Source organism: Phalacrocorax carbo, chromosome 8 (assembly GCF_963921805.1).
Source record: "Phalacrocorax carbo chromosome 8, bPhaCar2.1, whole genome shotgun sequence".
Taxonomy (NCBI): domain Eukaryota; kingdom Metazoa; phylum Chordata; class Aves; order Suliformes; family Phalacrocoracidae; genus Phalacrocorax; species Phalacrocorax carbo.
This window is the reverse complement of record NC_087520.1, coordinates 26,413,841-26,428,039: the sequence shown is the minus strand read 5'-3', so window position 1 is coordinate 26,428,039 and position 14,199 is coordinate 26,413,841. Positions and strand designations below refer to the sequence as shown.

At 42.5% G+C, this 14,199-nt stretch overlaps 1 protein-coding gene across 8 annotated transcripts in view; it reads right to left on the bottom strand.

The window, feature by feature from the left end:
- Positions 1 to 13,854, bottom strand: part of SLC12A4 (solute carrier family 12 member 4) — a 50,254-nt gene extending 36,400 nt beyond the window's left edge. For 7 of the 8 annotated variants that reach the window (XR_010374236.1, XR_010374237.1, XM_064459360.1 and 4 more), the window contains exon 1: positions 13,566 to 13,854. Coding sequence is in view for 5 of the 8 variants with exons in the window: in XM_064459360.1 (XP_064315430.1) it covers positions 13,566 to 13,839 (274 nt within the window). In the remaining 3 variants the exon portion in view is untranslated. The remainder of the gene's footprint in view (positions 1 to 13,565) is intronic. The other variant, XM_064459366.1, reaches the window with a different exon arrangement.
- Positions 13,855 to 14,199: the final 345 nt, after the last annotated feature.

Genomic DNA, 14,199 nt, shown 5'->3' with positions numbered 1-14,199 from the left:
TGAAGAACAGAAAACCCTCAACAAGTTTCTTGGCCTTTCCTAGTAGTTCAAGAACTCCAATATCTCCATGTTTCAGTAGCAAAGCATTCAGGAGTATTGTTGAAGTATATCACGAGACTGTCCTATTAAGATAACCTAAGAAACATGTAAATGACAATTTGATTTCAAATACATTCTGAATCTGCTTATATACTTTATTTATGTGGCTCCTCACATGTGGCTGGGCTAAACAAAACTCTTATTCATTCTCAGAGCTGTTACGAAACATCTCTCCTGGTTCATTTGTGAGACTATAACAAATTATTCAATTTACAGTTATATTTTTACAGCTATCATTACCTATAAATTTCATAAACAGAAATCAGATATTGCTTTTCTTAAATTACTCACTTTTAACCACTTAGCAAAAATCCTAATCCAACACCAGTAACAGACCAAAGTAGAGCTCTCATTTAAAGATCATAATAATTTTAAAAACATAGCCTGTTAAAAATGTTTGTTTCTCCATGGACAACACACAGCCAGCCAGAAACATGAAGCATTTCTAAAATGAGAACTGTGATTACAAACTCATTCATGGCAGCTGACATCACAAATCTGATAATGAGGAATTCTTATTTTCACTTTAGCTACAAAGTAGTCGATATTATCCAAAGCACTTTTTTCATGCAAAAACGGAAAGTCATTATTTGAAATTTAACTTCTAGTTTTTCAAAACTGAAAACGACAATGTTGTTATTTTGCAGTAGCAAAAGACTGATAGTGACACTGCAAGCTCAGAAAAAGCAGTTCTCAAAATATTTTTAAATCTCTACTAAGTTCTTGGTGATTGTAGGGTGTTTTAGGTGCTTTTTTATTAGGAGTATTATATTTACATCAGAAATAGGAGAAGCAGGAAATAAATAGCATTGCATCTAGTTAGATAAAACTCACATTACAAACTAGGCATTGGTAATGAAATAACTAAGTGAAATCTGTTAACGCCAGTTCACTTACGACCTTGGGCTACCAGGTCTTTTTCACTGAAGGGGGCAGAAAGCACGAGCTGTAAATTCCAGGCTGCCCCAGTATTTTATTAAAATAAAGACCAAACTTGCACTAGTTAACAACCCACGTAACAATAAGGTTGTATGAGAGAAAAGAATAGCAGAATGAAAGGACAGATCTTAACTCAGCTTTTAGGCAGCAAAGGCATCCTCTGTACTTCAAACACTGGCTCAAAGTATCAGTTACACTGATGACACTCTTACATGCTAGAGCCAGATGCATGCCTCCATCAGAAACTGCAGCTTAAGGCCAAACTATTGCCATTCAAGGGTATTTTAAGAATATAACATATTCATTCAAGTAAAGGTGTGCTTCTTAAAATTTGTTACACACTACACAGCAGATATCGTGTATATATTTACAATCAGCAACAGCTTCAGCATCTACAGAAGTGACACAAACAAAGGAGTTTTACCAAGCAGTAAATTAAAAAGCTCTGTTGTTGATAATATATTAGTTCCTCAGAACAGTTCAGAGTTCTAAAGACTGCATTCGTTTGTGTTTTGCATGAAAGAAACAGCCAAAGCTTTCCCAGACAACAACCTATGCAACAGTTCAGCTGCCCCAGAGTACAGAATTAAGTGTACAGTTAAGCACAGGTCTTTGATTTATCCCTAGATAAACCAGATAGCAGAAGTTACTATCAAACGTCTACTGTACTTTGCAAACTAGAGAACAGCTTTACCATACAAGTTGACTGATACTACACAACTCAAAGGATTTAGCAATTGAATAATCCTGTGTTTACAGAAAGTGCAGTGATTTCATCTTCCAGTTAAGATACACTCATAGTCTCTGAACACTATAATCTTTTGTAGGTAATAATATCAACATGAAGTACTTACCCTTTAGCAATAGCTCTTTGCCATTTTTGGTAATTTGGTTTACCATTCTTCTTTCTGCTCTTAGTACATGCTTTAGCAAATGCCTTCGCTGTGAAGTCCTGAGGATCGGACAAGTTTAATAATACTGTACTCCCAAAAGAACTTTTTTCAACCTCCTCTGACAAACTGACTGCTGGCTGCAATGTTGAATGGGACTGATGTCTTTCAGGAAGCAAAAAGGTTTCTTACAGAAAGCTAAGCCAACACTGATATAATCCTGGCATTATAATCCTTTCAACACTGAGAAAACATACAAATGTCAGGATCTTACTGAAAATGCTATTTGTGAAGTCCAAACCCAGCCACATTTAAGAGGTGCACTGCCAACCGGTTGCACACTTATTCAGGAAAGCATGTGCCACAAATCTGCTGCTTGCTCAGTGTGGAATCAGACAGCGTTTTAAACCTGCTAATGCCACGAAAAGTATAGCTCTGTGACGTTAGCCCTCCAGGCATTTCAGCTTTCAAGTGAAAACAGTGATGTATTTCTTTCCATCTTCAATACTTTTTAATATGATTACCCATTAATGGACAGATCCTCTGCAAGATCACAAAAAAAGCATCAGCATGATGAAATGGAGGTTTATATAAGATACATAAGTAAATACTAACTTAATGATTCTAAGCAGTTCATAATTACCAGAACCCACTCCACTCTGCTCATTCATAAGGAGGTCTCTGGATACCAGCACACACCACACAGATTAATCTATGTTATATGTAAGTGCAATCACCAAGAATGCCCCCATTATTAAAGATGCCAAGTCACTTTTGAGAAATAGGATTTAGAAACTCACATCACTTAGGAGCTCTCATAATATAACTTGTCATTGCCAGCTGAAAAAACATACTATAAAAACAACCTTTGTACTTCACTGTAATCCACTTCAGGGGTTCTTTCATGTGGAACGACTCCAAATCGTTTCTCACAACTACCCTCCCCGAAACTCCATCCCTTCACGTGCATGAAGGTACCTCAGATACAGGGTGTGCGGTATCAAAATCAGGGAGAAGCACTCTAGCAGTTTCCCTGCCCAGGAAAAGCCTCTTGCCTTACAGTAAAATGTTCTCACTTTCTCTGAGAAACATCAGCCTACATCTACGAGACCAGCATACGAATTCCATGCGATAGTCAATTCACCTTTCCCTCTCACACTAAATATGGAAAATTGTTTTCAGCTCTATACCTGTTCAGCCGACTGCGGCTGTACAATAGGAAGATAAGAGAAAAACAACAAAAAATCCAAACTCCAAAAAGAAACAACCCCACAAAACACATCACAATTTCAGGTGTATCTGCTCCCTTCTCCAGCTCAATGTATGCCAAAGAAACAACCATACGGGTACAAATCATGGAGTGAGAACAAGCAGATGGGAACAGTGACCATTAAGTCAATATTGCCACTAGCTCTAAAAAAACTTCCAACAGGGAGCAAGTGGAAATGGAGGAGATACGAGCCAGGGTGCTAAATATATCCAGACATACAGAAAATAATAGAAAAAGGAGGTTAATTACTTTGAAATTTTCAATGTATGTACATTCTGTGCATTACATACTATACTGTGTACATTAACAGACATCTACTACCCATTCCTGGAAGACAGTAGAAAGACATATGTAATCAGTTATAGCTTATTGTGAAGCCCTGAATGTTTTATTAAGCTTTCAGTTAACTCATACAGAAAGTGCTGAATATCAGATTTTTCTTACATTTGAGAAGTACTTTGTTCCCTGTAAAAACAAAGTATGTGAAAGATTTTTTTTAAACTAAGGAAAATATAAAATAAAAAGAGAGCGAAAGACAAAAAAAGCTAAGCTTGTACATGCTCCAAGGATGATGAGCTGACCTCTCAGTGTGAAGTGCTACGAACAGCCAAAACTCACTGTAACTCCAAGTCATCATACCTAAAGAAAGTACAAGTCAGCATGAGACTTCTCCAAGCAAAGGAAATCACTCCATCCCACTGAACATTTTACAGGGTGGACAGCGCTCTGACGTTGCACATAAGCAACAAACCACAGTACTTTTGAAATACATATATTCAAGCACATGTTTATAAAAAGCTCACAGGTCTTTCAAAATAGCACAAAATATTTGACACTGTGCAACACACAGCACAGAACAAGACAAAGTCAGGTATCTGGAGAAGCCACCATGGCTTTTATAATCATTTTACAAGGCGTTCGTCAGTTTGCTAGAGCATCAGAACAAAATGAGTGCAGCATGTTAGCTTACAGAAACTCTTCAAGGAGCAATGGACAACATTAGATCACTTGTCTTCTGCTCCACCAGTCAGGAATTAAATCAAGCACGTGCAACAGAATTTAAGTCAGAAGAAACTCAGGGACATATAACAGTGAGCTTATTCCAGCTAAACATATGTTTCTACCACAAAATCCAGAATACAGCATCTTAAAAGGGCAAAGCCAAAATATTGCAATTAAATTATTCTCTGTGTGTTGCCTTGAGTTACAGCTTTAAAGCTCCCTGCATGTATGCCACAAGACATCTTCATGCAGTGAGATAATCATCCCGCTGTCTGGTTACACAGTACTGGGATTTATCAAACATAGCTCAACTATACCTCCCTTAATGTTTGGCTGCAATGTCCCTGAAATTAACCCCTGACATTGCTACTGCATTCTCTGGAACATACAGCCACATCAAAAGTGAATGGTTTGTGTCTGCTCAGGCAAAGTCGCCAACATAAAAGTTATATCCATGTGGGAATTGAATTTGGATAAGGTTGGCAAGGGTCAGCTTGTGATGCTCTGGAAACAGCTGTGCCTTGGAGATCATGTCCCAGTACAGGGTGCAGAACACAAATATGAATCGTGGGAAAGGAAGGGATCCTGTTGCAGGGAGATGGACAAGTGGTACTGCTGCTGAACACTTCATATTGTAAAATCAAAGACTGGACAGTGAAAACCTTAGCAGAAGAAAGCCAAAAATATTTGGGAGCCATAGGTTCTTAAATCAGACCTGCAAGACTATTAAAAAACCTCTTCCTTTGTCCTTTGCATCAGCCCTGGATACAAGTATATACTACAGCCCATAGTAGTTAAAGTCATGTCGGTTATATTATTTAGAAGTGGATCAGGAAGGCAAAGCTCCTGAATGCAAAGGTAGAAGGCAGAGGAGAAACAGTAATGTGCTGTCCTCCATCAGAGACAGCATCAGCTACACCGCCTTCCTGAATTACTCCGAGTCCTGGCTCGGATCTGACCTCCTACATGGAAATCCAGGGGTGGACTTTGCACACAGTAACTAAGCTCAGGGCTGCTCAGCTTGCAAGCAGAGACAGGGTCATAACACAAAGTAGCACTGCTATAGATAATTTTATGAAAAACTACTATGTTCTAGGGCATAAAAATTGTGTTTTCTGTATCAATCAGCAATTTAAAGTATGCAAGAGCAAGTCTCAACAAGTTTTCCTTCCTTAAGAGCTACTCTAACTCAGCAAACGGGTAGCTTCTAATGGCACGCCATAAAAATCCCTTTTCCCTTTGACAAGGAAGTGAAAGGCAAAGGTTTGGATGGTCTAACCTGCTTCAAGATAAGAAGTTATCTGGAACCACCAAATAATGTTCTAAATCCCTCAGATAAACACAAGAAATTGCTGGCTACTGGTATGCGAGGAAGATGAAGGTTGGCAGTTAGACTGTAGGAAAAAAACCCTGATACGGTTTTGTTCAGGCATAATTAGCCTGAACCTATACACAGTCCAACATGCCTCCGTCCTAAACACGGAGCTCTGTGTCATCTCTCCTCTCCCAGGATCTTGTTATACAACCTCTGCTACAGTTCCCTGCAAGCCAGCATCCAACATCAGCTTGCAGCTTTGATTCCAATTCTCAAAGTAATCGATGGATTACATCCTAATTATATTACAGACCACGTGTCAATCAATGAAAGAGTTGGGCTTCTAGGACAATGCAGGTCACTCGGGTGGAGCAGGGAGAAGGGGGCAAATTAAGCATTCTGGATTCAAGGGGATGGACCTGTGTGACAAACTTCCAGGGGACATCAGACAAACCCAGAATCTGAATACCTTCGGAAATGCCACTAAGCCATGCCCTAAGCAAACGAGCTTCCCAGACTTCCTACCAGAGCACTGACTACCAATACAAAGGTGGGATAATGACTGCCCCCTCACCAGTACCAGCAACCTCCTGCCTCACCCCCTACCCCAGCTGCCCAGCCCGGCCTGGCACTGGCCTCATCTTCTGCTCAGCAAAATGCCATTTCATTTACATTTCCAACAAGTCTTAGGCTGCCTCCAGTCAGCAAAGCATAGCTAACTTGGCCAAACTGCCAAGTTATCAACATTCCCCGTTCATCCATAAGCTAATTGAGTCAAAGCCCTTTTGGGGCAATTAGTGCTTTATTCTGCACATCAAACTCCACCTCTCTGTCCTACAGAGCAGAATGAAGATCAAAAGATGATCATGAAAAAATTCCACCAAGTACCTGTAATAGCAACAAAAATTCTGAAAAAAATGTATTCCCAGAACTGTTCCAACTTATACCTCTGTTGCTCAGACATTAATTAAGACTGCTGGAAAGTAAACAGTCTTCTTTTCCAGGCCAAACCTAGTATCTACCACTATATCTAAAGTGTTATTACATGACCTATTAGGATAAAATACTACTCCTTTAACTCCAGTAATTTCTTTTTATGGTTCAGAAGTGATACCTTCAGATTCGGGAAACAATGTTTAAAATATGAGACACTGAGGAAAAAGAGGCAATAGAGAGCCTATAAAATAACCTCCAGATAGGCGTGCAGAGGATGGCAGAAGAAAGGGGACCTGTGCAACATAACAATATACAAAATGCTATCTTACCCAAAATCCAAATAAGTTTACCCAACATGCATCACAACAGCTGTATTCTTCCTGGTCACGTTCACTTTTTATATTTAAAGACAGGGCATATTAAATGGATGTCAACTATTTGATTTTTCTAAAAGAGTAATATTTTTTGTGTATGGCATTTCATTATTTTGCTTGCTTATAAAGAAGATATTGTTTGCTTAGCTTTCACTACAGCAGCCATTGTGAAAGATGCACAATTCTCCACGCATGACAAAATCCAAGTATACTAAGAAATCATCCAAAGCAGCTCAACTGAAAGAACAAGAACAGTACTACTCATTACTAAGGGATCACTTGGCATCATTTAAACAGATGCCTACTGAAAACTAATAATTAAGAAAGAGGTTTTACTAACTCAAACTACAACAAAAATACTGAAACTTTCTTATCTGTGAAAATAAAAATAATCTTAGTAAAATTAAGAGATTAAAAATTTCCAATTAAAAGACTACTCAAGACAATGGAAACATCCCTAAAATGTAATTCCAATAGGCTTTGGACCATGTCTTAAAATGGTGGATTTTTCTTCTCTGTAGTTCAGGTCACAGGTCAAAGTATTTAAAGAAAAACCTTGAATCAACAGGTTAAAGACACAAACCCTTTGTGTCTTCACAGATCCTGAGAATTTGTGTCTTCAAATAAATCTTGCTCCCACATATCAGTGATAATAGCAATTTTTCTGTAACACAGATCAGTGCTCACATTAAATTATTTGTTACATCAAAGTCAAAACCAGGTGTAAATCTCTAACTTGGTCTTAGAAGGGGAAACTCACCAAATGCAGCTTTTCTCCCCCTGGGGCACTGGGTGTTCCCCATTCTGTTACGTGCACTTAAAAAGAAAGCAGTGATCACCAAGTACGATCTCCCTCAAGGCTGTTGCTCTTCTTTAACTTTGGTGAACAGCATTTATGATGTTTGGCTACATTTCCTAGTCAATGAGGCTGCAAAATACCTTAATCTCCATTCTACATAGAACTTTAGAAAAAAATGGCAAATTTAAACTTTACATTGAAGACCAGGCAAAAGTATATTCTTTAATTTTGCTGCAGTGGGGAAAAGAAAGGAAATGTCACTGTTTTTTTCAAGGAAATGAAACAGTGAAGAAATTTGCAAGGGGAAATTAAATAACACACACAGAGATCAATTTTATACATGAGAGAGATATGTAATACAAACACAATATAAGAAACCTCCAAATTTATTTGTATTTCTTTAGAATAGTGCAGAGATTGAATAGAAGATAAAGCTTCAGCATGTAAAATAATCCCCAAACTTAGTTACAACTCAGGTTTTAAACAGGTGCTTAGCAAGTGAAAAGGAGCAAGCATTTGCAGGTAAAAGTAGATGGAAAAACCATGTCTTTTCATGTCCAATTTCTTAGCCTTCTAATACAGGTGCTCTCCGAAACACACAAAAAAAATCAGCAGCTACAAAAGACCAGCAGAGGGTTGTTTGGTTGGCTTTTGTTTTGGTTTTTTTTTTTTTTTTAATCTTCTCTTAGTTTTCTGCAACATACAGACCCACACATACACAGTTATGGGAGTTGCTTTTGAACCAGACATATCACAAAGAACCTTCCCAGAGCTCTCCCAAATAACTGAAATACCAGAGAACCCACAAAAAGGCCCATGTTTTTCTATATTTAGCTAAGTCTCCTGGCCGCCAGCAGTTGGCACCAAGATCCAGACAGCTGCAGCCTCTCCAGCTCTGTCTTAATCACGGCACAAATTAGAAGAGGTATGAGAGACATGCTTAGCAAAAGTAACAGTTTATACAGTAACATGAACTTCTTTCTTTTCCTAGACAAGCATTTTTATAGATGAATTAAACTTTACAACACAGCATGCTGCTAAAAGAAACTTGAGGTATCCACCATGGACTTCACTAAACTGAGCTTCTCAGAGAAATTCCTTTGCTTACCATCTCCTTCACACACCCAAGTGTTATAAAACAGCTAATCGTGTCACAAGCACTTCTCCACTCTCATTTTTCACATAGCACATTCTTATCTTTCATTATCTGAAGCAAGAATCCACTTATCTATGCACCTGTACTGTTGAAAAAAGTATTGTGGAGTTTGGCACTGCTATCAGTGCTGTGCTAATCGATGACTGCACAAAGGGCGGGGGGGGGGGGGGGGGAAATCAACGCAAGACTTCACAAGGATGACCCTGCCGCTAAGACCCCTTTCAGGATTTGCATTTCACATTATAACCGTTGCCATGTATCCTGCAAGTATCTCACAAGTATCCTTTATGGAACAGGAACAAATGCTGATATATTTAGCACTGAGGGGACACCTTTAATATCCTAAAATTTACACATGAAACTTTACAGAGGAAGAAAAGAGATGCCAAGCTTAGCAACAGGAAAAAATTAATCCCTTCCTCATCAAAACGCAACTAAACTGAAGAAGATGCGGTCTCCGTACCATTTTCAGCAAGACAACAGTAAACAAATCACCAGAAGAGACAGTTCACTGACATCCATGTATTTCTGTTCTCAGGTTACTTTCTTTCCTCCCAAACAATTCAGAGCTTCTGCCTCAACTTCTTCCCAGGCTCACTACTCCATGACTTATTTCTGCAGTTTTGAGGCAACATGAAAAATGCTGAAGATGCACATGCTACAGAAGTTATGCAAAAATATCCTGCTATGACTACTGTAACAACGCCATTTACCCACATTGCTGTTAGCAGAAGTTCCTGAATTTAAGATATCCTAAAATATATTTCGACACGTGTTTCTGTCACTCCTATTTAGCTGTATTATCTAATTCATTATATGACTAATTTTATCTTATTTCTGGACTTTGCCAATACACCTACATATAAGAATTAAGCTCTTCAAAAAGGAATTTTTGAATTATTTATGTTTCCCCATAGAAAGTATCTTCAAACATATTTTATGTGAGCTTTATTTCAAGTCTTGCAAAAGACTTAAAACTTTCACTAGCAAGTTACCGCATATTAAGAAGGAGTGAACCAGGAAGAAGCTGTAAAAGTGCACTGCTATCACACGAGAACTTTCTTTATCCATTTTCTTGAAAACAGCTTATTGCAAATGACCAGCATAATCTGCCACTGCACAAAGGCACTGTACACACTGATGCAGACTGTAAGCACAAGGAAGAGGTCTGAAGTCTAATTAGAACACTCTGCACTGAAAGGAAGCCATGGGATAACTGGAACATAAGCAGAACAATTCGTTGGCAAAAACCAAGGGTGGCAGCTGACCAAAGCTGGTTAGTGACACCAAGCTGATTAGCGTCTCACTTCCACAAACAAAAGTCACAGGAAGATAAATAACTTCCCACAAGACCTATGACATTGCCGCACTTTGGTTAACAGGGTGCACAATTACTGTGGAGCTGGAATTCCTGTTATTGCAAAGCTTATTTGATTTTTTTAAACAGTATTCAGGCCCCAATGCCCCTCTTCTTACCCTGTGTACCCAACCTAACGTGCTGGCGTTATTTCAAAGACTGCAGAGATGCCAAATTCACATTTTTCATCCCTGCCCATCCATAAAGCAGGGCTCACATGATTTATCATAGGATCACAGGATAAATCTTTGTACTTCTTTTTCTAAATGGAAAATGTCAAAATCTATTACAAGTAGTGGCAGTCGGTGGAACCTGCTCAGAAAAAAAAAAGGCTGATTTTATTCACAAGCAAGCACTTGGAGCTATCTGGGAAGGCTAAATTGTTGCCCACTGACTAATGTCTTCTTATGGAAAAAGTTGACAAGAAATTCTATTGCAGAATGGAATGGCTTCACATCTGTAGTGTTTAGATAATACCATATCGTATTTAGGACTTGATGTCCTAAATAAAGCAAAATTCAGAAAAAAAAAAAATCCAAAAACAAGGCTATGACAAATAAAGGTTGGAGTGGAAAAGGTCAGAGTGAAATAAGAATCTGTCAGAAATAAGAATCTGCAAGAGATTGTGCGAGGAATACTGGACGACAAAGCCACTGCTTTGCACACTGTTACCGACCAGCTATAAACAGAGCTATGTTACCATGGTAGACCATACTCTCAAAGAGCTGTACCATTACCGAGTCACTTTAACCCATCTCCAATCAAACCTAGCAATACGAAGAAGTCTTTAAATAAGGTTCTGAACAACCAGCTGATAAAATAAAAGCTTCCCTGGAGACGATTCACCAGAACAACTGCAACCAATGCCTCATGCTGACTATGGTGGTGCTACTTGATCACACGGAAAGACTGGAGAATTGGTATTGCTCAGGCAACTCTGCACGCATTCGCGCAGTGCCAATATGAATTGTACTTTGACAGGGCCACAACCTAAAACTCTGAAACTGTGCACTCAAGTCAAAGTTTATTCTGTCTGGAGTCAGGGGCATCACAGCAACAAATCCCTCCATGAGCCCAATAATCAGCTGCCACAAGAGGCCCTGGAGGGTCACTCTCTTCCCTCCAGTATGCAGGCTCCAGCCAGCACTGAACAGCTGTGAGACAGTCTGTCTTCAACAGGAGCTTCAATCTCCACCGTGTCATATTATCAATGCTCCCCCAGTATGAAATGCTTTCTACATCTGCATAGGATGTAGAAAGGAGCACCAAAAACCAAAAGAATAACACACGGGAGTTCAGATTCCCCTCTGCAGAGCAACAAACCCAAGAAACCTAGGAAAAGACAGAAATGGCTAGTGGAGAACAACACGCTTGTCAGCACAGGTAGGCAAGAGAGCATATCTTTATACGTACACCCTAAGGATATGAAACAACACTTAATTACTCTGAAAGTAAATTAAAAAACAGAAGGCAGTTATAGTTCAAACAGAAACAGAACTAACTACTATATATTAATAGAGATGTTACTAGATATTTATCAGTTTTAAAATAAAGAAGCTCAGCTAACTTCCAGCAGCATGGTTCTGTGCTGCAGTCAGAATAGCAGTACTTAAGAGATTGCAGCTCACCAGTTACCGACAGACTGTGATGGGGAGCTGAGTTATCTTGAAGTGTGTTGTTTGCACACATCCTACAGGCAGTCTCATATCCAAATGTCACGTGGTTTGAGTTGACCTTCCTTTATCCACCACAGCAGGAGCTTCCACAAATCACACTTACCAACCCATGGCCAAAGCTGGCTAATAGAAAAAGTACTCCACAAGGTCTCCACCTCAACCTGCTGAGATGGGTGAAAAACACCTGTTACTTAACACATAGTTCATGTGTATCAAAGTAACCCGAGAGTAAAACGGACCTTTTTTTACAAAATTAAGTCAAGGCCCTGCACAGCCTTTAGGGCTAAAGCCTCAATTGTCTGTGATGACAGAGAAGTTGGGAAAAGCGTCTACCTTTCATCATTCCAAAATGCCCACACTAGAACTGGAAAGAACTGACATAACAGACATCAGGCCTATGTAAGCTACTTGATATATGAAACCTAATATTCCTTTGAAAACTATGCAAAGAAAGAAAGAAAAAAAAAAGATGGCACCTATTGGAGACTGACACACAGATTCAGAGGACTGAACAAGGTGACAAGGCAGGAAGTGGACCTCGATCTCATGACAGCTCAGTATCACTCAGCAAAATAAGTCTCCATAGGCAGAGGCCGGAGCAGCGCAGGTGCCCTTCAGGGATTATTGTGCATCCAATAACATTTGCATTTGAAAAGTCTGACTACACAGGCAAGGAAGAACAGGTCAGGTGTTTACTGATTTTTCTTTTGTTGCCTGGAGTCAGGCATGATTCACAGTGGGCAAGTCAGATGCACCAGCTGAGCCCATGGGAAGGTCCTCCTCCTGAAGGTTACAGAACTAAATGTAACAAAGGCAGAAAAAAGAAACAGATCCCACAAACACCTAAAACAATCTTCTACCAGAACTGCTCTACTTTCCAAACCTAGTTGTCCTTTGTTTTCTCACTAGAAACACTCACTGTATCTAAACTGTTTTATACCTAAAAGTCACAGCAGCACACCAAGACAGGCTGAGCACTGCTATTAGTTGCCCGATTAAAGAACATACTTCTCACCACCCAAAATCCCCTCCTCCTTACATGAGCCTCTTCTGTTACTGGAATAAATGAACCACTAACAAAAAGTAGCTCTGCCTAGCAGGAGCAGTTGTGAAAGCCACACGGACACCATACACGTGCTGTACTACTGGAGGGCCCAGTCTTAGGGAGAGAGACCCAGCTGGACATTTTTTAAGATGACATAAGCAAGAAAAGCAGTCACCTGAGATTCGGCTGATTTAACTGGATTTTCATCACCCGTTTATTTTGGTAGCGGAGCACCGACAACACTTGAGGGCATCTCAAGTATCACCTCTGGAGACCGTGGCTTGCGGGAGCACCGATCAGACCCGTTCCCCCGGGGCCGGCCCCGCTCCCCGCTGCACCCCGGGCTACCAGCAAGTGGCTGCGGAGCGCAGGGAATCCCCGGAGCGGGCCCCGGGTCCCCGACCCCGCATCCCAGGGCGGCCACGCCGGCCGCGCTGCCACCGCTCGGCCCGGGCCGCCGGGGCTGGCGCTCGGTGACAACGCTCATCCGCCGGGCCGGGCCGGGCCGGGCCGGGCTCCTCCCCGCGGCGGCGGCGGTCCCGGATCCGGCACGGGGGGCTCCCTCTCCGGGCGCGGCGCCCCCGCAGCGCCGCAGACCGCCGCCCCAGCCTTTTGTCTGCCGCGGCCGGCGGTGGCGGAGCGGAGCCGGGCTCGCCCCGGGAGCGGCCGGTGCCGCCGCCCCCCCGCCCCGGCCGTGCCCCGCTCACCGTCGGAGCTGACGGTGTCGTAGGAGTCCCCGGCGGCGGGCGCGGCCGCCGGCTCCCGGTAGTCCACCCAGCTGAGCCCTTCTACGCTGTCGTACTCGGCGCGGTGCTTGTCCTCCACCGGCACCACGGTGAAGTGCGGCATGGCTGGCGGGGCGGCGAGGGCTCCCCGCGGCACCGCAGCGAGGCAGGCGGGACGCGGCGCGGAGCCGGCGGCGCATTCCTGCCCCGTGCGGTCACTTCCTCTCAGGAAACCGCGCTCCTCAACTCCACCCATTCCCCTCCGAGCGCCGCGGCGGCGCGGCAGCCGGGACCCGCGGGCGGCAGGGCCAGGGCCGGGGCCGCCCCGCAGCGAGGAGCGGGCGCGGGGGTCGCTCCGGCGGGCGGGCGCGCTCAGCAGCGGGGGCGCGGAGGAGGGAGCGGAGGCGGCGAGGCGGCGCGGGGAAGGGGGAGCCTTCTTCCCCGAGTCACCGTGACAGGAGCCGGGCCCGGGGGCGGCGGGAGCCGCGGGGCGGGGAGGGGCTGGCGCCCGAGGCCCGAGGCCCTCCCTTACCGCCGCTGCTAGGCCGCCCCAGGGAGGAAATTTCCCTCCGCCGTGCCCCAGGGCCGCCCCCGCCACCCGTCCCCACCCGCCGCC